Genomic DNA, 19,754 nt, shown 5'->3' on the forward strand with positions numbered 1-19,754 from the left:
CAAACAAAGCAGTGTATGTGGTGAGACAAGAGGCTATCAAGGAAACCTTGCCTACCATTCCTCTTTTTTCTGGGTTTTAAGGAGTCTGCACATTGTGAAATATCTCTACTTATCTTCACGTATCCCCTGGAGATAGATTTTAGTACACAGAGAACAGCAGGATGAACCAGAAAGTCAGGGGAGGGAGGGAGCAGAAACAGAGAGAGAGGGTGTAGAGATCTTACAAGCCACAAAGACTCCCGCAAGGGGAGTGACAGACACAACTGACTGTGTAAAGGAATGATACACTTGAGCAGTGGGCAGCTTGCTTTCACCTTGCAGGAGTGAATTAGTGGACTGGAACTGCAAAATGGCAGTAACTTACTTCTTCCTGAAGTGAAGAATGCCAAACTAGCTGCAAAAGCATCCAGCCCATAGTGCAGATGCAAAATCTGTTTCTTCTTCATCCAGCTCTAAATAAAGCATAAGGTTCCTATTTCACATTCCTGCTGCAGTAAAAGTTCTTCCTCTTTATTAGTGTTTGTGTCTAGCTGATAATCCAGACTTGCGTGGGCAATAAAGTTTAATAAAAAAGAATCAGCTGAGAACATTTTCAGAATTTATGGCTGGTTTTATTTACCAAATTGAGTTAGAGAGTACAGAACGAGGTTTTGATATATGTTTTGCCTTTTTGCTTGCTCATTTTGAGCCAGTCTAAGCTAGCATAATTTAAATAAAATAACTTCAGGTTTGAGTTATAACTCTGCTTTCAAAAGTATCTGCTAAATCTGTGCTATTGGAAGAAAGAGAGGCAGTGGACATTCTTGTATGAATGTCTTTCAATATTTAAATAATATAAATTAAGAAAGCATAAAATTATTTTTATGCTAAGATAGCATCATTTAAATTTAATGATGCCAGTGAGGACACTGTCATTGCACATAGTATTTACAATAATGCCAAAGCTGAAGCTCATGGAGGACTTCTAAAAATGAGCAGTGCGATTTAGGACTGGAGAGAGGTTTTAGTACATGATTCTATTCTTTCTAAATGGTTTCTAGGCTCACAGTGGGGTTTTTGTCTAATGCAGGTTGAATTAGAAAGATGAGACTGGAACTGACTTCCTGATTTTTGTCACCAGCTATTGTAGGCAGCCATGCCATATAATCCTTTCTGTGCCCTGCAGTTGACTCTAACCAGTGTGAAAATAATGGATCGTGTACAGTGTCTCAAGTGACCTTCCTCTGCTTTCAGAACAATCTCTTACCACCTTCGGTTGATCCCAGCAATGCATTAGATCTTTATCTGGGAACTTCAGTCTTCCTTTTAATGAATCTTTCCTAGTATTTTCTTCCTTTTTCTGTTCCTTGCTCCTCTGATCTTCTATTAGTTTCTCTTTCTTCATTTGTTTTGCTTAGTGATTGCTTTTCTTTTTTCTGTTTAGCAGTCATCCAGAATCAAGGAGTCTGACAGAAGTCTCTTTAGTCTAGGGTCTAACTGCTCAGCACTGTCTGAAGTGAACACAGTAAGACAAGATCATGCCATTACTTATTAAAAGTCGAGCTCTCAACTAATATCTGGAGAAGAAGGCATGAAAGTATCGAAGGGAAATGCAAGAGGTCATGAGATGTTCCTGGCAATAGCTGTTGTACTTAAGAATAGCCTCCCATGGGAAAGTCAGATCGTCTTGCTTGTATTGTCTAAGATGGCATTGCACGTAGTATTACAGAAGATACTTTGTTAGCTCCCAAGAAGCTGATCAGATCATGTAGCCACTCTTTGGTACATCCATTCTCTAACTGTACTAAATTAGTTAAATGTTTTTTTGAAAGACAAAATAGTTTATTATCAGTGAAATAGAAGGATGAGTTCCCCAAGACCAAAGTCCCCCCCAAAAACACCAATGGCTCATATCACGTGACTAATCCTTCTTATAAGGTACCTTTTACCCTCACATTTGAACACTGTGCATTACAATTAGGAATTTCATCAAAGGCTGCTATTGGAGAGGCAGAACTAATAGCAAGCAAATAATTCCAGAGATTTTTAATTAGGTATAACAGGGCCACTGCAATAACAAATAGGTAATGCTTTTCAACAAAAAAACCCAGCAGTTCCTTTGCTACATAGATAAGATGTATGAAGATGAAGCAGTACAAGAACAGAGCAAATTGGTCTTGGGGCACGCAGAGGTCCTGTAATCTTTCAATGGGCTGTGGAAAAAACAGAGCAGGAACAGGTGATATCCAACAGAGGGTTTAATCAGGTGGGGAAATCTAATGTACTCTTTCTGCCCTCCCTAGTGCTGTTCATAGAGTGGTGGACAGTTTACCTCCCGTGTGAATTACAGCTTAATCTAGCCATGAATATTTCAAGGACATGCATTTGACACCGATACTTATCATGATCCACTGAAAAACAGTATAACTGTATGGGAGAGTGCCAATGAATTACAGACTGCAGCATTGCTTAATTAGGGAAACCATTCAGCTAGTGCTTGATGGTGTACACTAAAAATTCTCTGAATACCTGTCTACTCTAGCACTGAATTCTGTCTTTCTTTTGCTCAAAGCTATTTTTCTGTTCTGGTGTCATAGGCAGGAACAGCAGTATTCTGGCCATTTTTATATTATCGATTTATATTTTATATTGTTTATATATAAATCTCAGATGGCTAGTTAATAGAAATAACATGCAGTGTCTAGGAACTTGTGTGTAAAGTCACTTGAAACCATTGCTGCTACTCATTTCTGACTCCTTTGGAGACCTGCTCTTAGTTCATAGCCCAGTCATCCAGAACAGGCTTCTGGGACTTCCATTCAGCATGCTGCCTCAAGACTGAAACACTTGTCCGTTTGACTATTATAAAGACAGCATCATGCCCTGTATTAGGCAACCAGTAGCTGCTTTAACAGGGAGAGGTAGGATTTTTTTCTGATGAGGAGCAAGGATGAAATTAAGCATGGTGTCCCTTAAGAGTTACTTGGATTCACATGAGAATTGGATTAGACTCGGGTTGCGTTTTTCCCTTGTGATCTTTGTCACTGCTAGACTGCAAGAGTTAATGAAATACATGGTGTCACAGGAATCCCATACTACTACATCTTCACATTCTTTCACCATGCTCCTTTATGGATTCATTTTGCCATTTTTGTGCTGAGTTATCAAAGGAGGTATTGTATGACCTCAGAAGATGTCCTGGAACTGACCTCATCTAGATAATTATGCACAGAACAAAGTTATTGGCTGTCATGTTACTTAAGGTTTAAGTTATACCTCTACTTTCCAAAGGATCTGCTAACTCTGTGCTATTGGAAGAAAGAGAGGCAAGGGACATTCTTGTGTGGCTCTTTGTCAGGATTGCCGCAGTAGATTTCTTAGCATCACCTGCTCCATGTGGCTTTCAATTGGGTAATTGTTAACAAACTGTCACTTTCTTGAGACACGCAGAGCTTTTCTGCAGTCAGTGGTTTGGATCTGCAGTCAGCAGTTTGAATAACTGAAGACTCTCAGTTCAGGGCTAGCTGAGTTTCCCCACAGCTGTCCTGCCATCTGGCCTGTTTCTTTTACATCATGCTCCATGTCTCATTATTCTTTTCCTATGAGCTGTTCTTGTGTCTATTAACCATTAAAACTGCTTGTTTTCCCTTGCCTGGGATTTGGTCCTGGAATTTCCTCTTCAGTTTCTTCAGAATTTATTCAGCCACAGGATATTTTTGAAGTGATTGAAATGATTATTCCCTTGCCTCAGAAAAAAATGTGACCTCTCTAATACAAGTTTGAACCTCAGCTGTGCCCTGTCTATATTCCCCCTCCAACCAAATAAATTTGGGGATATATACTCCAGGGAGGCAGTCATAGTTAAAATACAGCAAGAAATTCTGGAAGGATGACTGTCTGTACAGGTAATATAGGAGAGAACGGGCTCTGGGCCTTTCCTCCTCCTTGCAGAGGGTATGGCTCTCTCTGAGGCACTGCACAGAGAGTTAGCTGGAAGGGAAACACAGGAAAGGAAGATTTTTGCGTAGTGAAACTGCCCGTTGGAGGACACCAACAAGCCGGCAGGTGCCTGGGAACAGTGACGGAGTTAGGGGCAAGGAAGTGAAAAGGGACTTGCTTCCTTTATTCAGATGCCAGAGCTGAGGTTTATGACAGAGCTTCCCCAGCTCTGCTGGGCTAGAGGGAGAAAGGGGTTACAGCTTGTCAGTAAGGAGCCATGCTGAGGAGTGGCAGGGACTTCTGCTGGTTTCTCTTCTGCTTTGTCTATTATGCATTCTGTTACTTTGAAAGATAAGGATCATTTAACTGAAAGGCGGATTATCCAGCTGGAATGGGAAGCTACAGCTTGGCTCCATTCGCATTGACAGAGGTAAGCACTTTTACCTGATACTGAGCAGACAAACCAGTGATAAAATTCATGCAGAATAACTTTTCTACTATGCATATTTTAAGGCTCTGGAAACATTGAAGAGTATGAAAGAGCTGTAAGTTCACATTTATGACTTGGAGTTAGACCGAATGGTGGTTTTCCTCAAAAATCTCTGAAGAATCCAGCTGTGTTATGCCGAATAAACTTTCATTTGATACAAGGAGACATTTTAGTATTACATTTGGAACCACCAGGTACTGAGCACACCTCTGGGATTATCCCACCCTTCCTCCTCGCTTTCTAAGCAAGACTTACATGCGTTGGTGATGTTTGCAGCTGAAGAAGCTCCATTTTCTCTTTATGCTGCCGTTTCCGTTGTTCCTCCTCATACTGGCATTTCAGCATGGTTAGCTCCATATCCAGCCTCAGTTTCTCCAGCTCAACCTGAGATGCTTTGCTCAGCCTGCAGTTTGGCTGTCTCATCTTCAGCCATGTGTTTATCTCACCCTCATTGGTGATTAGTTGTGCTTGAAAATAATCATGTTCTTCCTGTGCCTTCATGTGCTTGTGAATCTTCTGGTTTCTAACTTCTGGCGATGGTCAGATTGTCAAGGAGATTTCCTGGAGTTTCCCCGAGCAGAATTTGAGAAACAAAATACACTCTTACTCATCTCGTATAACCAAGGCAAACAATTTGACAGGTGTCTGTTTTGTTTTGTTTCAACTGGTAAACTGGCAGATTCATCCCAACAGATCTATTATATATGGAAATACCTAAAGCTTATGAAAATATGAATATTTTTTCCTAACTGTAGGAGTCAAGTGAGTAGAGTTTTGTAGAGTTACTAAACCACATACCCATAAAGAGATCAAGGCCTTTGACCCAGATTAGTGATATCAGGATAAAAAAGGCAGAGTGGTTACTGTGATTGGAATTGAGAATGAGATAAAAAATAAAATTGTCATCAGTACAAATCTAGTGAATGGTGTTATGCTGGTGTAGATTTAACCCAAGGCCTTCCCTTTACAATTCTGGTACAGACAGAAACCAGCCACAGAGAAGCCAGAGTTACTGATATGTCTACCCTCTAAGTATAAGGCAGTTTTAGCTTATTAAAGCTACCGCAATTGGAATTAACATGCATTTTACATTCTTACATTGTATTTTTTTCATTTTCGTGAATATTTTAGCATCTCTAAGCTGAAAAGAATATTTCTGAATTGAGCATGTGACATTCCTCCTTTTCCTTACTGCTTGCTCAAAATGTCTTCACCTGTCCTCTGTGCCAAGCGCCAAGTCAACAGTGTGTGACTGAGATGTAAATGATGGTAGAAATCTCTGGCAGGGGAATGACTATGACATTTTTACCTTCTTTGTCTCAAGCAGAAGGTCTGTTGTGCTTACAAGCAGAAGAAAGCTAGAGAAAATGAGGTTGTTTTCTCTCCTTCTTAATTTTTTCAAGCTTATCTCACTTCTGAGTCCTGTTATATCACATGGACTCTTCTGCTTTGGCCCTTCCAGTTTGGCTGCTCTTCCAGGCCCTGTGCCCACGTGACTCAGCCTTTATAGTCTCTCTCCTTATTGCCTTCAGAGGAGAACAGTTTCATACTGACTGTGACAGGAGGTATCTAGTTACAGCTGCATACAAAGCCTTGAAGAAGGAATGCATCAGGTGCTTTAGTCAGCGCATGTGTAAATGTGCACAGTCGCATGCCCTCTTAAAGTGATGTCCGCTGGAGTAAGCTGATGGATGTTGTCTGAAGACCTGCTTATTCAGCATGTCAGTGCAGGAAGCCTATACAAGAGCTTTCATTAAAACACGATCAGACAGAAAAGGCAGACTCCCCCATCATAGTTGTTAAATTCTGCCATAGTTCAAAGTCTACATAAAAAAGAGGGAGTAAACATGAAATTGGACAGTTATTACTCTTACCTTTAAGGAGTCAAGTTCAAAGCGAGAGAGAGTTAATGCTGGACTTGTAAGCGGCAGCCTGTTTCTCCGAAGCCTCCCATTTGCCGTGGCAGAGAACTTGGTGAAGCCTGTTTCGGTTCAGCTTGGCCCGCGCCGTGTCCGGGCTGGAAGCCAGACCAGCCGTCACTGTGCTGCCATGACCTCGCTGCTGCCATGGTGCTGCCTGCGCGCCACCCTCCGCACCTGCATCGTCCCCGCTCCGTTGCCACGGGCCTTTGACTCTCAGGCCTGGCAAATCTGGTGCAACTGAGTATACCCAATATTACAGGCAAAGTCGGGATGTGATTTGCCTGGGACCTAGTTTAAAGCCTTAAAGTACTAGAGTTTAAAGTTAAAGTACTAAGCCATCTTTCCTCTTTTCTCTCCTGCCTGCCTCTCATTTACTGGTTCTGTGCTAGAGGAGATGAAGTTTCTTCCAAGTGACGCTGCATGCTACAAAGTTGTCTTAATTCACCCTCCAGAAAATTCATGATTACCCAGAAGACCTGGAGGAAAAAAGACTTAAGAAGGAATTTGAAGCATGTTCTGGTGAAGCTGTCTGGATTTCGATCGGGATTTTCGTATCTTGTCACGTATGAATCATGTGAGGTCAGAAAACTTGTATGAGTGTTTGTTAGCAGAATAACAAGGACTGGAGTTGTCATTTCTATATTCTGGGAGATCTGATTATCATGGTAATGTTACTTGGTGGCAATTGTTAAAGTCATCAGAAAGAAGCTTTTGTGTAAATGTAGTAAGATGGTAAAAAGAAAGCAAGGTGAAAATGGGGACATAAGCAAAAAGCAAAGTAGAAAATGGCAGTAGTATCTGGCATAGATGTGAGAGGCAAAGGGACTGGAGGCAGCAGAGCTGGAAAAGTAGCGATGACAGCAGTCAAGCAACAAGATTATCAGCCCCTCAGCAAACACTTTGGCAGTCTCTCAGGCACATGATGGTCTTTGCAAAGTTGTGGAGGAAGGAGTGATAAGATTTAAACAGAGCCAAGATAAAAGGGAGCCTAGGAGGGGGGACAAGGAAGGACGGTGCCTAGCTTATGCCTGATAAGTAGGAAGATGATGCTGTCATACATAGTGAGAGGAGAGGGAGAGAGAGAGGAAAATGGGAAGAGGTTTGAGTCTCATTCAGTTTAAGACAGACCTGCCTTAAACACTGAAGTATTCTGATGGTTTGATAAACGGTGAACATCTTTTTAAGAGGGTCACAGGAAGTGTTTCTGAGTTACTGCTTCCTTCATGCCCTTTCTCTCCTTTCTGCTGAGCTGAACAGCTGAGCACAAATATACATTTGAGAGGTCTAGTTATTTTGCCCCTGGCCTCGGTGAATTTCCATTTCTTGTGAACAATTTTAATCAAGAGAACAGAGAAAGCTACAGAAGAAGAAAAGATGAACTAAGAAAAGATGAACTATGCTTCCTTTTGCAGAATATGAAGGGTAAACAGACTTTGAAAGCAGAAGCACTGCGGAGAACTGAACAAAGAGTGAGAACTGATCTTCAGAGGAACTGAGGCAGGAAAATATTTTGCAGTATGCATTGAATGAAAAGAGATCCTGGAAGAGTGTGAGTTACACTGGTAAGCGTACTGAGGCAGATAGGAAGAACCAATTAGGGTGTTTGAACTTCTCAAAGTCTGTTGTTTTCCACAGGGAAAAAAGAAACCTTGTAAGAAAAAAAATGCATGTAATATAATAAATCAATAGATGAGCTGATCTCAGCTACAGTTTATAAAAGCTTGGTCTTTGGCAGTTGAGGTGGTTGTTAGGTAAGAAATACAGAAAAACTATTAAGAGAGGAACATTTATTAGTGTCAAAGCCATTAGAAGAGCAAATAAAAGCATTCAGTAGCGCCATGGTTGTCAAGGCCTGGAGCCCATCCCCCTTCTGGGATTTTAATTGGCTAAAAGAGTTTAGCTGGCTGAGTCCAAGGTCAGCTCCTTCAATGATAAGAGCTGTTGTAAAGAAAGCTAGAAGTGAGGGCCATGCCCCTCCTTTTTCTTGGGAACTGCTTTTAAGCTGAGGCTTTACTGCTGGCCTCCATCTCTGCTACACTGCAGGCATGCAGCAGCTGTGTCTGCACTCAGTGCTGTACCTCTGCAAGTCTGATCCTGACCCAGACCTGCCAGCTCAGCTTCCTGGCTGGACCTCAGACCTGCCTCATCACTACAGATGTGCTGGAGGATCAATGGACTGTGTCTGACCCTAACCACTCTCTCTGACCCTGATCCTGACCCAGACCTGCCACTCTGCATCCTGGCTCTGTGTTGGAGAGGTCACCACTCGCACCTGCATTATTATCACGCTCTGCTCATGGCTCACCTTCCCTTGCGGAGCAGCCAGTCCTCACTGCTCCCTGACAATCACACTGTGCCTGTAATGGAACAGAGGAGGTGACCAGCAGTCAGACTCACCATCAACAAAGCGATAAAGCAATAACTGGTAGGTGCCAGCCCTATACATCATTAAAAGATAAAAATCATGTAAAGGCATAGAGACAGGAAGCTTACAGTAGATGTACTTTGCCTCATGCACAGCAACAGGAATGTCAAGCTCATGGGAAAATATGTATGAAGTGCAACATCATTTTCACCGTTTCACAAATACACCTCACAAGTATGCAGAAAAGCACAAGGTATAGAGTGTGTATAATTGGAGAACACTTCAAGCAGTAGAATCTCAGCAGCAGTGATACTGTCATATTTTTATCACAATATACAGTAAGGAAAAGAACAGTGACAAAGTATATCGAATTCTCTTAACGGATGCAGAAGTACTACAGTAAGGCAGAAGTAAATGGAAATAACATATAAGGAAGCATAGCCCATTCTAAAATATTAGTGTTTCCTGTATCAGCAAGACTTACAGGATATAGAAAGTATCTATTTCATATAATTAGGATATGTAATGATAAATTCAAAACTTACATTTCTGTGTAACAAACATGTGCTAGCAAAAGGCATGGAACTGAAAAGCCTTCATCTGTAAAGCTGATGAGATCCGGGGGCCAATGGAATCCTAAAAGGATCGTACATTAGAAGCAGTGATAAAGGAAGACCTGGATAAAATTTCTCAGTCTATGTATATGAAAGTCCTGCAATACTGTATTGGAAGAGCAAGAGAATGCCCAATAACCTTCACTGTCTGAAGAAAGGGCAGCAGAGAATCTAATAAATTGAATGGAGGCATTTCAAAAAAGTTTTACAAAATTCACTATGGAGAAAGAAGAATATAGCCTTTTGTGGGGGGAATGACCTGCTGTAACTGAATCATTCTCAAAAGCTTTAAAAATAAATCTTATTTGCCTCTCCACCATGTTTTATCTTTTTTGACTGATAGTAAATTATATAGAGTGCTAAATACAGCAGCAGTATTGTTTGAGGGTTTTTTTTTTTTGCTTTTTTTTTTAGCTGAACTAAGTGTCAGCTCAGTTGTGGATCTCATTAGATGATCATGTGACGAAAACACCGAATACACTCGGTTGGTCTAGATTCATTGTCCAGATCTCCACAGACCTTTTGTCGAGCTTGGACAACCTAAGGTCAACCCTAACAACCCACAAAAATCAACTGACTATGAGAGCTTTGTGTCAGATCTTCAGCTGTTAGAAAGTAAGTTAATAGTATTTCTTAATCCTGTCCATTTGCTCTATGAGGACAGTCTTTAGCTGTACTGATGCAAATTAATTAGTGAGTTTCGCACCTCTATTTTTTTTTGGCTAATGAGAGCCAAACATCTAACCTGGTTAGTTTCTCTCGAAAGACTGCACTGACCAAACCTTCTCATAAATATGGAGGTGTCCTGTTACTTTTAGAAACCTGTTCCCTAAATTTTTGAGGCAGATATATGGAGGACAAACCCAGAGGGGGACTTAGGAACTATAACGTTCGACAGTAGCTCAGTGGAATTTAAAAGTTCCTGTTGAATATCCCACCTCTTCAAGCTAGCCATCAGGAAACATCTGAGTTTTCAAATGCTACTTGAACGAAAATATTTAATGTCCTCACTAACTTAATGCCCTATCTGATTCTTACATCCTCTATCTGGTCCACCACATACACAATTATTTCTGCAAAATGGAGTAACCTAAACAGGAGAGGCAGAAGAGAGAGTCATCCGTGAATCAGGGCCTGCTTTCAGATCTATGTTCCAGGTGAGCATTGAAATAATCTGCTGTGGAAAAATATTTTTTCTGAACATGTTGGGAAAATACTTCCCCCAGGAATTCACTAATGGCGGGATTCTAGGCAAGAGGAATTTCAGTCCTAAAAGTTGTGCTCACAAGGACTGGGTTGGCTCACTGTGCTGACTGCAGGTATTTGGGGCAAGCCAGAAAGTAAGAGTATTTGTACAGAATAACAGATAACCAGGGGTCTGAAGGTAAGACAACCCACCTTTAACTCTAGCACTCAGAACTGTGAAAAAGAAAATACTGCAATGTCAGCACAGTCCAGACTGTACTGCAGCAGCTGGACCTGTGCCGCAGGCGGGGCTGACTCCCCTTCCTGCCAGAACCCCAGCTGGGAGACGAGAACGTCTGGAGGGAGAGGAGGAACCCCTGTGGTTAGGGGTAGAGCGTCTGGGAAGAAGGCCATGGCAGTATTCAAAGTCCAGAAGCTTTGGGGGGTTAGGTTAAGGGGCTCGGGGATCTGGTGAGGCAGGATAGGTCTAAGATCCCTTAGGAGGGTTGGGGTTCAGACTTGCAGGAAAGATTGTACAGGCAGGAGTGGGGACAGCTGGAGCTGGAGCTTGAGACACAAAAGATGGGGCAGGTGGAGGATCAGCAACACAGCTTGTTACACTGTGGGGAGAGGGCGCTTGGGATGTTCAGCTGCTCGAGGGCAAAGGTTTGGGGCAGGCCACAGCTGGGGCATATGTACATTTGAGGGAACAGAGAGGAAGGGGGAGGAACACAGGGAACAAGATCCAAACTGTTATGGAAAAAAATGAGAAACTAATTAAGAAAAAAAAAACAAAGGAATTGCTGAACTAAAACACTGGGGAGCTACTCAGTGCCAGGACCTGTGGGATGTTATATACCAACAGAAACTCTAGTTCCTGCGGAAAGTTAGGTGCTAAAGTATATAGCATTACACAACAGCAGAGCTAAGGATCTCAGTGGTATAAACTGTTGCAGGTACTAAACAGTTAGGTACTGCTTTTTTAATACCTGGCTCTGGTGTGAAGAAAATCTTAAGAAATGGACAAAACCACATTTGGAAATACTTCTCTGAATTTCTTTCTTAATATAGGTAAACATGGCAGATTGATGTTGACTATGTCCTTTAATAGATAAACTGATTATTCTGAAAACATGCTATTACAGTTTTTTAACAAGCTTTAGTTAGCTCTCTTGATCACAGAGAGGACCTGAATTTTCATTGACATTGTCAAATGCTGCTTCAACAGAAATTAATTATAATTAAACAGTCTGGTTTTCTACTCCGTGTATTGCAGACACAGGAACTTGGATAGCTTGATAAATCCCAAGCCAATTTACTTGAACCAGATTCTCTATTGATGTAAATACATGCAGTCCATTGAAGCTGGATGCATGATACTTTGGCTTGATGGGCTGGTTATTTCACATATACACAGACACAAACGCCGTGTGCCTTTCTTAGCAGTGGGCTTAATGTTCTGTGTCAAAAAATAGCAGACTTTTAAATCAACGGACAAACTCAAAGTTTTTTCAGATGAACTCAAAATGTTTTTTTCAACCAAAACAAAACCTTTTATTTTAAAAAAGAAGAAAATGGTAATTCTGAAATGAAAATTCCATTTTGAGTGGAAAATATTGGCATTTTCATTTCAGAAATATATAATATTTATAAAAATAGTGTGTTAGACTTTGATGTTAAAACACTCTTCTGAATATTCTGGCCTAGGACCTTATTGTTGCTTTTGCTCTGTCTTCATTTGTATGAGACGTGATGCACTTTGGTGATCTAACTTTCCTTAGGAATTAGGTAAACATCGAAGTCCTCAGTCAAGTGAATTTTTCACCACAATCAGAATAGTATTCTTCAGTTTTGATTTCTTTTTCTTCTGACCTTTTAACCTTCCTTTTTCAGAGTAGAACTCATGATACTTTAATAACTGACCTTATCTACCTGAGCCGCCTAAGAGGGAGTAGTATTTTGGCTTTCTCTGTGAATAAGTTTGCACTGCTGGCACAGTCCCCAGTCTAATTTAAAACAGGCTGAGAAGATTTCTGAAGAAAACTTTCTGAAGGCAGTAGACATTAACAAAGTGTAGAAATGTTTTAACAACTGAGCCTGCTACAATATTTCTTTCTGTGTCCTGCCCAACCTTCTTTTTCCCATCCTTGCTTACTGATTTGTGGGCTATTGACATATCTGCTTCATTTCCTCCTCAAACAGTTTTTACATTTGGTTATCTTTATTTGTGTGTTTCAGAATCCCACTACATCCCTGCCAGCTACATATCATCTTCTGTGATCTTCATGTCTCAAGGCCATTCCAGCTTCTCCAGGTTGTTTGGCAGAGACAGCTCCCTGAATCAGCTTTGGCAAATGTTCATTTTAGACATACTTTTCCATTCATTCTCCCATGGCTTACCTACAGGTAAATCCAATGATCTGACAATGACCTATACAGATAAGAACTGAAAGGATTGTGACACTGTTCATAGCAACAAGCTTGTCTGCTAAGATTTGTCCAATGTGTAGTCCTTGGAGATGAATGATTTTCTATCTCAAACCTTGAACTCGGCCCTTCATTGCTTGATAAATTGCCTGATAAATTGCCTAATGGGCTGAGAGAGAACCCATCCATTTTATTCAAAGCTGGCATGGTTTCCTTTCTCTTTAGTAAGTATTTTCTTCTGAGCATCACCTCTTTCCCATTTCAGCTTCCTTCAGACAGTGTGAAACATCTAGGACTCTGTTTCAAAATCTCTTCCTTTCTATTTTCCTTTTATCTCCTAATATAACTGTAAGCATAGCACCAGTTGGTCATATATTAGTACGTATTATATCTCTTTGTTTTGATATGTATTGATTTTAGTCGTCTAACCTCATCTTTAGTTTTTGAAGACTTAAGCATAATACTCCTACATCATATGTTTATGTTTTGAACTGGCATTTATCACCAAATTGGGACTAAAATCGAGAGCCATTTCTGGTGGAAAAGATTTATTCTCATTTCCAGTTAGTTGATTTCTGGGGAATATAATGATTTACCTAAAATAAGTTGTGTCTCATTGATGGTTACAGTGCTATTGATAAAGACATTTTTCTAGTATTTAAAAAAATAGTCTTTGGATTCTCACAGTCACATAAGTATTCTTCCCCTTTCCTTTCTTCTTCCCTTTCCTCCACAATAGGTGATTGAAAAACATGAAATTTTCAGATCTGACTTGTGAGACACTGAGCTGCTGAGTACATTTGACTCCTTCCCTGAGAGAAAAGGCATATTCACAGGCAAAGACAGGCCTCTCCTATAGCCTCCTACTGTATGTCTTTACTCCTACAAATTGGCATTTCCACTCTGTATGTGCACCTGCACCACCCACAAATCCCTCATTCACACGTCAGCAACCAACACGCTCCTACGTCCTGAGGCAGAAGTGCAGCTCCTAGCATGACTGAGTTCCTACAGCAAGCACTGCAAGTGACACAGCTGGTCAATGTGGAGCCACTGGCACACACAGAAGCGAGTTGTTGCTGATCAGTGGGTTGAAAGTAACTCCCTGCCTGGAGGGTTTTTTTTCAGTACCATCTATTGCTGATCTGGTAACAAGCTCAGCTAAATGCCTCCCCGCAAAAAGAATCAGAAATTGCCATTGTCACCTGAAAGTGTTTCTGAGCCCATGTTCTCAAGGGCTCTTCAGCCTCCTGGGGTTCCTGCGCCACTGCCTGAGCATTCTCACTGTGAAGAATTTTCGATAGTATCTGTTGAGAATTTCCCTGGCTGCTGCCTGTGCCTGCTGCCTCTCAGCCTTCAGTGTGCACCTCTGAGAGGAATCTGGCTCTGTCTTTTCTACAACCGGCTGTTAGGTAAATGGAAGCAGAAATTAGATCCCCCTATAACCTTTTCTTCTCTAGGCTGAACAAACCCAGCTCTCTTATTCATGTATTCCAGTCCCCCAGTCATCTTAGGGCCCCTCTGCTGGACTTGTTTCAGTTTGTCAGCGTCTTTTGTGTACTGGCGGAGCCCAAAAAGGACACAATACTCCAAATGTGTGCTCTCTAGCTTTGTGAATGCTAAATAGATAGAATCATCACATCCCTTGACCTGCTGGCTACATTTTTGCTACTACAACTCAGTGTGCCATGACCCTTATCCCTATAACAGCGCGTTGCTGACTCCACAAACACCCAATATCCTATTCACCCGGTGGGATGGAGGCCATGCAGCCCAGTGCTGCAGCAGATGCTCTCTGCTGTCTCACTAGATAAACTTTTTCTGTTTTTCTATTTCCTTTTCACGTTCTTGTTGAACAGTGGTTTTTGCATCAATGGGAGACCCCTTCTATTTCTCTTGCTAAATTGTGTGTAAGTTTATGAACTTCCCACATCTTGTGAATGAAGTCATATTGCTGTTGCCTGGTTCTGCATACTGATAGCACATTATGTAGTAACTCAGAAAATATAATTAGGCATACTATTCACACACATACTCCATGCACCCTTTTGAATGCAGACCACTTTTCCAGAAACCTCAGTAATGGAGAAAAGTCTCCTATAGTCTGTTCCTGTCCAGTTACATAATCATCCCATAGCAGTCTAATTGCTATTTGACTGGAGACAAAAAACATGAGACTATGCAGTGTTGTGTTTTCTCCATCTCTCAAAATCACCAATATTTTTGACTTTATCATTGATCAACACTTTCTTAAAGTTCGTTATGTTTTCATTTGTATAGCCCAATAATTTGTCTACCTTCTTTTCATGATGTTACATCTCTAGCTGTTCAGTCCATTCACCATTCCCGAACTCACTCCAGAATGGCTTGCCAACCCGTATGTTAGGATGATATGCTTTCTTTGCCATTATTATGTTGCCATGGTAGTTTATGTTGGAGCAGGAATGACAGCTATAGCAGATCATTTTAAGGTGATTCAGCATTCTTCTTCTTTCTTCTGAGCCTGTCATTCCTCATAGTATTGTCTTTAATATTTGGGGATAAGGGAGACTTGACTGTTAATGATGATCAGCATTATTCCTAAGATGTGCTGTGTAGGCACATGACCATGTGCTGTATAAGCATATGACCTTCCCCTCTTCCCCTTCCTACTACTGCATGATGTGGCTATTTAAGAAGATCACTAGAGGAGCAGCAGATAAGCTGAAGAATGGGGCCAAGTGCTTACCAGCTACAGACCTCCCAGTTAAGATTAGAAGAACAGCTGTTAGCTGCTACAAAGAAATGTCAAAAGGGAAGCTCTGGGAGTTGCTCCTTGAAAGAGGGTGTCCTTAGGCAATTCTCCTTAGAGGTTTTAGCTGACATAGGCAGAGAACCTGCAAGTGTTTACCTTCAGGGAACAGAAGGCAGATAGCCTAGACGATAAAGATGAGCCTTGCTGGTAGGAAACTGCAGCAGGAGTAAGACTAAGGACTGAGTATGAAGATCCTGAGCCAGCTGAGAAGGCTGGATGGATAGACTTGTGTTGCTTGTTAAGTTTTTAAGTAAGTGCAAATCCCCGAAAGGGAGAGGTTCTCTAGGTCTTGTCTAACTTGCTGGGAGAATGTGAGGGGAGCTGAGAGGCATAGTGTTTGCAGGGTTGCCCTCTGCCAGGGAGATGCGTGCTCTGGGATGGTGCTGTGTTGGCATTCTCCCCTTGCAATACACACAAATGCAGACTGAAGACAGAGACTGCCTTTGACATCAAGAGTGTCTATGTTCAGTTAATATTTCTTTGGCTCCTCTGCTCCTCCCTGAGTCATCTATTGTTCTTTGTTCCTAGAGCTTCTTCGTGAGGGAGTTCAGTCTTGCTGATATTAATCTGCTTTGTTTTTCAGGAGCAATTGCCATTTAAAGCTATTTGTTAGCTTCCTTTCTCTATTGAGTGCATGCATTCCACTCATTTCTTCTTTTCCATCTTTGTCCTATGAGGATTTTCATGCCTTCTTTTTTGCCTTACTTCTCTAGAACACTAAGCATCATCTCCCAGATTGCTCCTTATATGTATGTCCTCAATTATCAACTTTCACCCAACAGACTAAGAAATGCTGGTGTGCTCCCATTGACTCTCACTATACTTCTAGTGCCTTTTCAAGACAAAAAAGGTCAGCTAGTGTAAATGAGTGGTATCCTCAGTTTATAGAAATAGAGTCATGCCAGGAACAACTTGGGTATATACCTGGATCCCTGACCTTGGGTTATGTTGTAAGATCCTGAAGAAGGGACTCATCTATGTATTTATGGCAAGAAAGGAATGTTATTGGTGTTCAGTAAAGTTAGTCATAAAAAGGAAAGCACCACCTCCAAAAATTTATAGGAATGATAGATCTGTATTTTAAAAAAAAAAAAAAAAGAAAAGAAAAATGTTGGCTTGATGGTTTGATAACTGAATTTTTCTCTTTGCAATAATAACTATCTTTTCTGGAAGGGGGCGGCTGATAACTGAGAAACATATTTCAGATGCTAATGTTTTACCAAGACAGTTCTGACCATACCAGGTTGAGCAGGTTGAGTAACTCAGCTGATATTTAGTATGAGTGGTATTAGTGTGGGGATACTTCTAAATACAGCTGTCATTCTGATCCAGTGCCTAGGGTAGGAGAATGAGAGAAGCTATCCAAAAAAATCATCGTGTCAGCTTTATGATGGCATTCCAGGCTTGAGCGCAGGTCCGATTGCTAACAGCACATATAGTACCTGTCTGTTTTCAGAATACAGGAGGAGGTTTCCCAAGTAGCTATAATTCCATCTCCTCCCTTTCTCAGGGTACATCCTAGGTTTTTTGAGCAGAGATACAGTCCACTAATTTTAGTGAATCATCTCATACATAGATACTTGGATACAAAGAACATAGATATCCTGAATATTATGAGATTGGCCAGTGATTGAGAGTGCTGCTACACTTTCAATCAATACAGTCAACTGCTGCTATAAAGACTGTGAGGTGAAGTAGAACTACCTCAAACATGAGACGTCACCCAACACACACATAGTAAGAAATGACATTTTGACAGCTGATTGTCATTCTCTGAAAGGAAATGGTGCTGTATTCCAACAGATCTGCAGGCACTTGTGAAACTCTCATGTAGAAATAAGCAATGGGAGAAATCATCTTCTGACGAGATTAAGTCTGAAATTAGGGAGACTCCAAAATTTAGGCCCAGTAGATTTTGAGAACAGGTCTGTCAATGTTCCATGAAATGTTGGTGTAAGAAGCCATCTGGATTTAGGGCTATCAATCAGTACTATTTACAAGGTAAAAGAACACAACTTTATTTTTAGGGCCTCCAAACTGTTATGAAATATGCTAGGCCAAATCCTTGGATGATAAAAACTAGCAAAATTTCATGGAAGAAAATGAAGCTTTGCCAACCTACTCTAGCTGATAATCTGATCCCTGAAAGGTTTTCGTATCTTTGTAAATTAGTGTAACACCCATGTCTTCCAACCGAACCATTACTCAGAAAACTAATTTGCCATAAGGAGTAACAGAAGTATTCATGTTTCCTATTCTGTTCTTCCGTGACATATAAATATCTTAAAGTAATCATATATGTATGTGTGGTACATATATGTATGTGGTAATTAAATCTAATAGGCTAATAGGTTTATACAGTTTTAGCAAATTAGATGAGCTGTTTTCTTGGTGCACAAAGAAAAGAAACTGTGATAAATCAGCTCATGAAAAGGAACTACCCCAAAGCTGACACAGGGATGGGACGTATTAGGCAAACTGTAGGAAAAGAAAAAGAATGAGTTTCAAGTTAAAATTAGACTACTTTCTCTCAGTACACCTTAAGTATTTTTGTTGTCGTGATCCAGTATGTAAAACTCATGTGTTTTTTGCTTCTCTTCAGGAAATTCAAACATATATTCTGAGTAGACATCAGAATTCACTGAAAAGGACAATGATGCACAATTAGCTAGGATAGTTTAAAATGGTTCATTTGGGTCCGATGAAAAAATAAATAAAGCAGCTTAACCATTAAACAGGTTGGGAATATTGATTATCCTAATGTTTTGGCCACTATACTTGACTCGGGTTACGTATACTTTAATATCCTTGAAACATATTCTCTTTTCTTGCATGTAAGTTTTGTCCAAGCACAAGAAGAGGAACTTGACCATTTTTCCAGAATTTCTAGATGTTTAGCATCTTGGAAGTCCTAGTGAACTTCCCACTGTACACAAGATTGACCGTCCAATGCATGCACAAGACCTCCAGTGTGTTCAGAATGTGTTTGAATGATTGTGTATGTGTTAATTGTTGTATTGGTATATCTGCTTAGGACTTTCCTATGCATGCTACTCTTTCTGGTATGTATGCCTCTGTACATCACTAATAGTATAACAGTATCTATTTTAGAAATGCAATGTAAGTAGGAGAAATATGATACTTGTTCCTTTAAGAAGTGTTTCATCTTTTCTTCTGCTGCAGTATTCAGAAGGAGAAAATAGGATTAAAAGAAGGATGGCTGAGCAAATGAGGCATCAGACTAAAACTCACGTGTGGGTATGTGATTCATTTTAATCAGTGACTCAATTCCCCATATGTAAAGAGAGGATAATGCCTCTTACCATACCATTAATTCACTAATGAATTTAAGTACCTAAAAATCTGTAGCAATTGTGTATGTGCCACAAAGCACGTACTCAAGTATTTCTTAAAAGGAGTCCAAGAACTATCATCTGAACTTTGACATCCTCAAAGCTGCAACCCTAAGGAAATATGTTGCCAGCCCTCTTCCCATTTTTCCAGACGGCAATGTGATTCAGTGTATTGGAAGATCATTTAACTGTCTTTCATAGAGAACTGAAGCAGCTGGTTAGTATCTGCCTATATATACAACTCCGTTTGTTGACCTTCAGGTTTATTAACTATCATGTGGAGACTTGCATTACCTAAGTACCAAAAAAACATATAAAGGAGAAAAAAATCTCTAACAGTTCAGTATGAATCATATCAGAGAGACTCAGGCATGGAGCCAAGAAAAGAGACCGAGTTGCTTTTCTGCTGCTCTAAAGGATAAAATCATAGTCCTGCAAAATAATTTATTGTTGCCAAAATACATATTTTGCCAGTGATGCTTGGTAGGCTTTTTTTTGGCCCAGTATTTTCTAGGCTGTTTTAAGATCCTTTTGTTATTTCCATCTAACCGTGCTGTGTCTATCTCTTGGCACCACAAAGAGGTCTGGTATTACCTAGCTACATTGTTGTAAACATGAGGGCTGTAACAATAACTGAGGGTTGTCCTAAAACTTGTTGTTTCTTTTTAATTTTTTGCTTACCAGGT

General features: G+C 40.6%; 1 protein-coding gene across 1 annotated transcript; it reads right to left on the reverse strand.

Moving 5' to 3' along the window:
* Nucleotides 1–1,910: 1,910 nt before the first annotated feature.
* TMEM247 (transmembrane protein 247) lies at nucleotides 1,911–4,909 on the reverse strand. The gene is made up of 2 exons (XM_064510181.1): nucleotides 4,664–4,909; nucleotides 1,911–2,192 (listed from the first exon to the last, which is right to left on the reverse strand). Exons 1-2 carry the CDS (start codon nucleotides 4,907–4,909, stop codon nucleotides 1,911–1,913), a joined length of 528 nt encoding a protein of 175 aa, XP_064366251.1.
* Nucleotides 4,910–19,754: the final 14,845 nt, after the last annotated feature.

This window comes from Dromaius novaehollandiae, chromosome 3, assembly GCF_036370855.1.
Source record: "Dromaius novaehollandiae isolate bDroNov1 chromosome 3, bDroNov1.hap1, whole genome shotgun sequence".
NCBI lineage: Eukaryota > Metazoa > Chordata > Aves > Casuariiformes > Dromaiidae > Dromaius > Dromaius novaehollandiae.

What these genes read in the sequence shown, in the direction of transcription:
- TMEM247 (XM_064510181.1), bottom strand. Translation starts at nt 4,909, where the DNA reads ATGAAGGCACAGGAAGAACATGATTATTTTCAAGCACAACTAATCACC. An exon ending in TGCAAACATCACCAACGCAT is followed by an intron (nt 2,193 to 4,663) that starts GTAAGTCTTGCT and finishes TTTTTTCCACAG; the next exon opens with CCCATTGAAAGATTACAGGA.